The sequence below is a fragment of the Mastomys coucha genome, unplaced genomic scaffold, assembly GCF_008632895.1.
Source record: "Mastomys coucha isolate ucsf_1 unplaced genomic scaffold, UCSF_Mcou_1 pScaffold21, whole genome shotgun sequence".
NCBI classification, from domain to species: Eukaryota; Metazoa; Chordata; class Mammalia; order Rodentia; family Muridae; genus Mastomys; species Mastomys coucha.
Window position 1 is genome coordinate 117,825,474 of NW_022196904.1, and position 8,720 is coordinate 117,834,193.

Here is an 8,720-nt window from a genome sequence, read left to right on the forward strand (position 1 = left end):
GTTCTGCCTGTCTCAGTCTGGAGAAGCTGCAACTGTAGGCATGTCTTTTGAAAAGTTTTCATAGTTCAAAAGACAGCCTTAGATACCATATTCTGGTTGGAATTGTGTTTTGGGCATTATGGCCAAACCTGTGGAGTGGCGTCCTTTCACTAATTTGGTATGTGAGGTATAACTGGGACAGCCTGGAAGCTGTGAAGCAGGATCACTGTGAGGTCACAGAGAGCCCAGAGCTTTGGCAGTTCTCCAAGGGCAGGGACCACAGTGTGCCTGTTGTGCTGGGAGTGGCCCCACACAGCTGATGGACTCTAAGCCCTCCAGCAGTTGCCAGTAAGCCTGGCCAAAGCCAGGGAAGGAAAGATTTCAGGGAAGCTGGGAAGAGTCGGGTGAAGGTCTCGTTCGTGGGAAAGTGATGCCTTGGGCAGTACCTGACAGGAATGGAAGCGGCACTGTTTAAGCAGAGAATACAGTAGTGAAGATGATGCTGGCCAAAGGGAAGCAAGGAGATCTTCCCCTAGAAAAATGAGATTGCCATTTTGTTTTTCTTTTTAAGCATATTTTAGTCATTTATTTATTGTGTGTGTTATGTGTGGAGGGTCAGAGAATACTTTGTGGTATTTGGTTCTCTCATCCTATCCTGTTGGTTCTGGGGCAGCCAGCTTTTCTGGCTGAGCCATCCTGCCAGCCCATGACCTGGTATTCTGTATGTCTGAACATGTAACTGTGACCACTGCTTAAGGATTGCAATTAGTGGGTAACCTATATTGTGACGACACAGATAGCCCATGCTCATTTGTAAGACCCCTTTTTTTATATCTTTGCTTGACTACAGAGCTAATGCCCGGACTTTCGTTTCTTCTTATTGTAGAAATTGAATTACATGCTTAGTTATATGGTATAAATTCAAAATATTAAAATTACAAATTTCTTTAAAAAATTCTTTATGTAACATGAAGATTAACAAAATAAATACTTATATAGAAAGTAAGAAGGGCACAAAAATGTTTTCTTTTCTCTTTTCTTTTTGGGGGGGTGACTTTGAGGTGGGGTTTCTCTGTGTAGGCCTGGCTGTCCTGGGACTCTCATTGTAGACCAGGCTGGCCTCAAACTCAAGAGATCTGACTGCCTCTGCTTTCCGAGTACTGGGATTTAAAGGCATGTGCCACCATGTTTGGCTTGTTTTATAGCTTATTCAAGTAAAAATTTCTTAAGAGAAAAGTTTTGAAGGAAAAGTTTTACTTTTTTTTTTTTTTCAGTTACGGAGAAATACAAGTTAGAAGACCAAAATAAGAGGTCTAATTGCTGGGTCTTTATGAGCCTAAGAGGGTGGCATTGCTTTTAAACCATTGCTCTCCTGTTCTGTTGCAGAAGACTCCACAGATGTTGGTGAGGAGGATAGCTTCCTTGGTCAGACTTGTACTCACACATCCACCCCACAGACATTCAGTTACTTCTCTCAGGTATCAAGCAGTAGCGATCCTTTTGGGAACATTGGACAGTCACCCTTGACGACGTCAGCAATGTCATCTCTACAGTCGGCACTTCCCAAGCCCCCAGCCACCCTCCCTGTTACAACTGGATCCCAAGCTATGCTGAATGCATTCCCACCATCTGTTTCCAAGGCTCCCTATGGTGCTGCGCCTTCCTCACAGATGGGAACAAGTCCCTATTTGCCTTCTCAGCCAAGCAGTCTCCCTCCAAATTTTGGGAGCCCACCCCAGGGGATTCCTCAACAAGGACATAACCCATATCGCCACACTCCTGTCAGCAGCCGGGCAAATCCCTATATAACACCTCCACAACTGCAGCAGTGTCAGACGCCAGGCCATGCCTCCTACCCTCCGCCTTCTGGACCTCCTGTGCAGACATACCAAATGCCCCCTGCACCATTGCCACCGGTATGTGAATATCATACTACTTTTCTCTCTCACCTTAGTTGAAAGTTTAAAAAAAAAACTTTGCATGTTTTAAAAAAACATTTTGAGATTTCTTTTTATGTCATGTGTATTGTTGTCATTGTGTGTGACTGTGTACCATGTGCATGCAATGCCCTTGGCAAGAAGGAGGCACGTGATCCCTTGGAACTGTTACACGTGTTAGCCACCATGTGGGTGCTAGGATTCGAACCTGGGTACTCTGGAAGAACAGTCAATGTGCTTAATTGCTGAGTTGTCTCTTCAGCTCAGCTTTATGCATTTTAACATGCACATGAGGATAAAACATTTTTTAGCTTATTTTATTATGTATACATGGGTGTTTTACCTGGATGTGTTTCTGTATACCATGTGTGTGCCTAGTGTCCCAGGATGCCAGAAAAGGTGGTTATATTTTCTAGAACTGGAGCTATAGATCGTTCTAAGTTACCATTAGAGTTCTGGGAACTGAATCCAGGTTCCCTGCAAGCACAGCAAGTGCTTTTACCCAGTGGACTATTTCTCCAGTACCAGGACAAAATGTTTTTTTTTTTTTTTGATCTGAGACAGGGTTTCTCTGTGTAGCCCTGGCTGTCCTGGAACTCATTCTGTAGACCAGGCTGGCCTCGAACTCAGAAATCCGCCTGCCTCTGCCTCCCAAGTGCTGGGATTAAAGGCGTGCACCATCACCACCCTGCGGACAAAATGTTTTTACCGAGGAATGTGTTACTGGTCAAACCAAGGTGTTAAATGTGGTAGGTAGACACTCCCACTGAGCTGTACCCTGGCTTACCTTTTAATTTTGAGATAGGATCTTGCTAAATTGCATTGTTTGGCCTCAAACTCTTTACTGCTTCAGCCCAAGTAATTGGTATTATGTGTATATGATACAAAGGGTATTCTTTGTAAATTGCATGCTTTGAAGTAAACATTCTTTTAAAAGGAGCTAGTTGGGAGCTAGCAAGATGGTACAGAGGAAAGGCACTTGCCACCAAACCTGATGATCTGATTTAGGTCCCCAGGGCTCATACAATGCAGAGAGAGAACTCATCCTACACATTGTCCTCTGACTTCCATCTTTGCCTATGGCATAAGCATGCCCACCCTAATAAGCAACCAAACTAATACATAAATATAAAATTTGTTCATATTTAAGTTTATAGCACCTATTTACTGGAGTGATAATTGATTTTAATTGCCTAGGTACTCGCTGATAGTCTTGATATTAGTGTATAATGTTAATAATAAATGTTACCTAACGACGTGGGAGAACTGAGACAATGTAGACTGCCAGCTTCTCATCTTAATTATACTAGTTAGTGAAAACGCCCAGTTACAGCGACTAAAATAGATTTCTCCATTAAGTTTTTGTTAAATCACTCTGTAGACCAGACTGGCTTTGAACTCATAGAGATCTGCCTGCCTCTGCCTTCAGAGTATTGGGACTAAAGGCATATGCCACCACTCTCCATGTCTCTACTAATTTTTTAACGTTTATGGAAATTCTTCTGTGTGTGTGTGTATTAGTTAGACTAACATTTAAACATTTACATTCTTAGAAATGGAGTGGCTGGATCAAGAAGTATGGGAGGTCAAAAGAATTTAAAAATGATGGGACCTGTGGAGATGGTGTGCATGAAGCCCAAGTTCAGGTCATCCAGAGTCCCAGCACTGAGGAGGAGAAGTGGGCACAGAGTTCCACTCCTAACCAGAAGCTGTGGCTGGGAGAGGGAAAGCAGTTGTTTTCCATGGAGTGGCATGGTGTGTCTACCACACTCCAGGGCAGGCCTTGTGCTCAGGAGGGGTTGGCCAACACAAAATGAACTCTGCTTTGTGCGTGTGTGTGTGTGTGAGTGCTTGCTTTTTGTTTGTTTATTTGAGTTTTTGTTTTTACCTTTAGGAGAGAAAGAACAAGAAACTGAGTGGGAACCTGGGAGGGGACAGGGGAAGGGAAAGGATATGATCAAACTATATTGTATGAAAAATTTAAAAATACATTTATTAAAGATTTCAAAATTATGGGAGACATTTGTGGGTGTCAGTTTGCTATTAGGGTGCAGAAATCTAGTTCACTTTGCAACTGATTTGAAGTTCTAGTATACTAGTTATGATACTAAGTGGTTCTCTATAAAGACTTTACTGCTATCATTACTGCTATCAATTTGAGTCTGAAGTGGTTACAGAATTTCCCTTGGATACATGTAACAGTTTTAATTTCCTTCAGCTCCCTACAGCATTGCCATCACCAGCACAGCAGCCAGTCCCTGCCAGACCTACAGGACCCCTTGCACAGGGGCCATCTCCTTTTCTACTTCAGAACCAGTATGAACCTGTTCAGCCACACTGGTTTTACTGCAAGGAGGTAGAATATAAACAGCTATGGATGCCTTTCAGTATGCTTGACTCTTTGAATCTTGAAGAGATCTATAATTCAGGTAAGTACCCATCTTGCATTATTCCATCTCATTTGAGACAGAGAAGGAATGAAGGGTAGCCATCTGTGCTCTTTTTTTCAGCTCTCAGATTCCTCAATCTGTGTAGGTTTCCAGATCCTACTTTAAGATGGTAGTACTAATTAGTATGTCCTGAGATACTGAGTGAAGTATTGAGAGACACAATTTAGTAATAGCTGGTCGCAGTGGCACACCTTTTCATCCCAGCACAGGCTAAGCTCTGTGAGTTTAAAGCAGGCCTGTCTACATAGTGAGCTCCAGGCCAGCCAGGCTGCACAGTTAGACCCTGTCTCAGTAAAACAAAACATAAACAAAAAGTTGTTTTAGATCAGAGAGGTAGAGTCGTTACATACTCCAGGTTTTAGTTTTATTTCTCTTACTCATTTGGAGTTACGGGGTATGAAATATTTCCTGTGGAACTCTGTTTTGTGGAATGCTGTGTGAAAAAAGTGTTCTGAGGTCTGATGAGTTTTAGAAATAATTATTCTCATGTCTCCATCTTGAGAGAGATGCCACAAAGGTGTACCATAAGGCTCTGAGTAGTCTTGCAGCATACAAATAGGATTCTTTATCTATATTATTTGATTATGAAACTTAAATATCACCCAGTATTCTCTAGCGATGTACTTCCTGGAACATTTTGATACATTGATCTTATTGCTCTGTTTTACTTTTTAAATGGGGTCTCATTTAGTCCAGGGTGGCTTCTAACTCACCCGGTAGCTATAATTATCCAGTAACTCCTGATCCTCCTGACTCCATATCCCAAGTGCTGCGGTTACAGGTGGATGACAGTGCATCTGGTTCTATATTACTATTTAAAAAAACTCAAACTGGGCTGGAGAGATGGCTCAGCGGTTAAGAGCACTGACTGTTCTTCCGAAGGTCCTGAGTTCAAATCCCAGCAACCACATGGTGGCTCACAACCACTCGTAATGAGATCTGACGCCCACTTCTGGTGTGTCTGAAGACAGCTACAGTGTACTTGTGTATAATAATAAATAAATCTTTTAAAAAAAACCTCAAACTATATCAGTTTCAGTTGTTTTCCTGATTGTGTTTTTAAAACTTGCCCTGGCTCCTTGTTTCTACTCAAGAGGAATCATGCTGCATAGCAGCTCACTCCTGTGATGTCAGCATATGAGAGGATGGAGCAGGATGACTGCTGGGAGGTTGAGGCCAGCCTGGACCACAGAGTGAGACTCTGCCTCAAAAGCAAGTGAACAAACAAACAAATGAATAAATGTTATGATTTTGAGCAATACAGATTATCTTGTGTTTTCAAGTAAGAAAAAAAGCTTAATTGTCTGTCTTTTGACTGGTAGCGTCATGAATGTATTTTCAAGTGTGCCTGGTAACAATAGAAGAAAATGGCCTCTTGGTTTCTAGTGCAGCCAGATCCTGAGAGCGTGGTTCTAGGCACGGATGGCGGACGCTATGATGTGTACCTTTATGACCGGATGAGGAAGTCTGTGTACTGGGAAGAGGAGCCAGCTGAAGTGAGACGCTGTACTTGGTTTTACAAGGGGGACACAGACAGCAGATTTATTCCCTACACAGAGGAGTTCAGTGAAAAACTAGAGGTATGATATGACTGTTTTCTTTCTTTCTTTCTTTTTTTGAAACATGGTTTCTTTGTATAGCCCTGGCTGTCCTGGAACTCACTTTGTAGACCAGGCTGGCCTCGAACCTAGAAATCCACCTGCCTCTTCCTCCCCAAGTACTGGGATTAAACGTGTGCGCCACCACTACCTGGCGAATGTTTTATTTCTTATACTTTTCTTTATAAACAAAGGCATGTGTGCAAGACAGGCTTCTGTGATACCACGCACAGTGGAGGTGGCTTTATGTACAAGGTGGCCTGTGTTGAACCTGTCACAAAGGAGATTGATCTTTAAGTGATGCTGTCATTCAGGAAGTGCTGCATGTAACGCAACCTTGTGTTTCAAGATAAGACTGTTATGTTTTGGAAGGGGAATATTCCACATCTACTGAGGTACTCATATCAGGCCTTCAAGCAAATTTAGGTAGAAACTAGGCATGGTAGCACTTGCTTATAATCTCAGCATTCATGAGGCCAAGGCAGTATCATGCATTTGAGAACTGCTATGGAACCAGTCTACAAAAACAGTCTCAGTCTGTCTGTCTGTCTGTCTCTCTCCTTCCCTCTCCTCTCCCTTCCTCACCCTTTTCTCCTCTCCCCCTCTCCCCTCCATCTTTCCCTCTCCCACTCCCTCTCCGTCTCCCCCCTCCACCTTTCTTTTGAGACAGGGTTTCTCTGTGTAGTCCTGGCTGTACTGGAACTCACTCTGTAGTCCATGCTGGCTTTTTATTCACAGAGGTCCACCTGCCTCTGCTTCCTGAGTTGCTGGGATTAAAGGTGTGTGCCAAAACAATCTTTTTAAAAAAATTTTTTTTTTTTTAGATTTATTATTATATTTAAGTACACTGTCGCTGTCTTCAGACAGCCCTGGAAGAGGGCATCAGATCTCATTACGGATGGTTGTGAGCCACCATGTGGTTGCTGGGATTTGAACTCAGGACCTTTGGAAGAGCAGTCAGTGCTCTTAACCGCTGAGCCATCTCTCCAGCCCTGCCAAAACAATCTCAAAGCATAATCTTTAAAAGTTTTATGGCACTTATTTATGTATGTGCTCTCACACGTGTACATGTTGCATGACTGGAGGTCAGAGAACATGCCAGAATTGGTTTTTTTCCTTCTACTATGTGGGTCCTGGGGGTGAAACTTAGGTATTTAGGTTTGGCAGCAAGTATCTTTGCCCACTGAGCTCTGCCACTGGGCCTTAAAGCATAATTTAGTTAGTTCAGTAGGAAAACACATAAAAGGTGCTAATCTCGAGAGCTTACTCTAAATAAGCAAATCACTAAAGATACACTGTAATTGTTGGTGCTTCAGGCAGGGCCCTGCTGTAGCTGTAGTATCCCAAAATCCAACATTGTAGGCTAAAAGAGCATTGTTCATGTGTGAGTATCTGAAAATAAAGCAAGCACCTTTTTTTAAATTATGTATATGAATGTTCTGTTGCTGTCTTCAGACACACCAGAAGAGGGCATCAGATCCCATTTCAGTGGTTGTTGGGAACTGAACTTAGGACCTCTGGAAGAGCAGTTGGTGTTCTTAACCGTTGAGCCATCTCTCCAGCCACAGCAAGCATTTTCTTTTAACTGTAATGATAATATTGTGTGTGGGTGACACAGCTCTAGGCTGGGCTAGCGAGCCAAAGCTTGTCCATCACATCAGCATGAGGCCTAAGCTCCTGCCCAGCTTTCTAAGTACCCACTGCCTCAGTGGGGGCAAAGGAGGGTGGGAAGTGAGAAATGGATGGTACTCGTGACTACTGTGTGGTTGTCCTGTCCTGTCTGACTACCAGGACAAAGAGCAGAAGTGGTTTTGATTTGAAAATGCCTTTAATTTTATAATGACACAATTATCTCTATAGTAAACCAGGTGAACCTTTAGAAATACCATTAGCCCAATACAAGAGTTGAGAATGTCTCTCTGTAAAATCAACCAGTGTACATTAGCAACATTCCTGTGCACTAGAACTAACCAGTTAGAAATCATAATAGAAGATACTGTTTATGATGCCAAGGAAACTACAAAGGTTGTAAAAAAGTTCAATAAAACAAACAACAGAAAAACACTAGGTGCTCTTACAGAGGGCTCAGGTTTGATTTTCAGCACTCACATGCAGCTAATAGCTATTGGTAACTCCAGATGTAGGGGCTCTAACACTCTTTTCTGACTTTCTAGGACACCAGATGTGCACATGGTACACATACATACTGGCAGAACACTCACACATATTAAACAACAACAACAACAACAACAACAACAAAAATCCCCAGTGACTCAGGAGTAGAGCTAAATACTGTGTTGGTATATGTACAGTCTTAGCATCAACATTATCTCCTCTCCCCCACCCCAGAACACTGTTGAAGTACTAGTGCCCAGTACCCATGAATGCCGAGTTGTATGGAGGTAGGGTGTTGCAGATATAATCATTTGAGATGAAGTTACTTGAGTTGGGTGGTCTTTAGTCCCATGCAACTAGTGTCACTCTGTATAATAAACACAAAATCAGACTTGTCCAGAAAGACAGAATGGTGTGCTTTGATAAAGGTAGAGGTAGGAGTCAGGCTTACAGCACTGAATGGCCTTGACTGTAGCAAGCCAAGGGTAGTTAGTTAGTTAGGAGGGCACATACCATGTAGATTTCCTAGGATTGGTGTCCAACTGTCACCTTGATTTTGGAGTGGTAGCCTCAACATGCAGACACTAGGATCCTTCTGCAGCAAGCATTTATTGCATCATGAAGAGGAAGACCCCGAGCCA

General features: G+C 42.7%; 1 protein-coding gene across 4 annotated transcripts in view; it reads left to right on the plus strand.

The window, feature by feature from the left end:
* Sec23ip (SEC23 interacting protein) overlaps positions 1–8,720 on the plus strand; it is a 52,534-nt gene that overhangs the window by 4,092 nt on the left and 39,722 nt on the right. For 2 of the 4 annotated variants that reach the window (XM_031388496.1, XM_031388495.1), the window contains exons 2-4: positions 1,366–1,895; positions 4,135–4,345; positions 5,753–5,946. In XM_031388496.1, the coding sequence (XP_031244356.1) occupies positions 1,366–1,895; positions 4,135–4,345; positions 5,753–5,946 (935 nt within the window). The other 2 variants (XM_031388498.1, XM_031388497.1) reach the window with 2 other exon arrangements.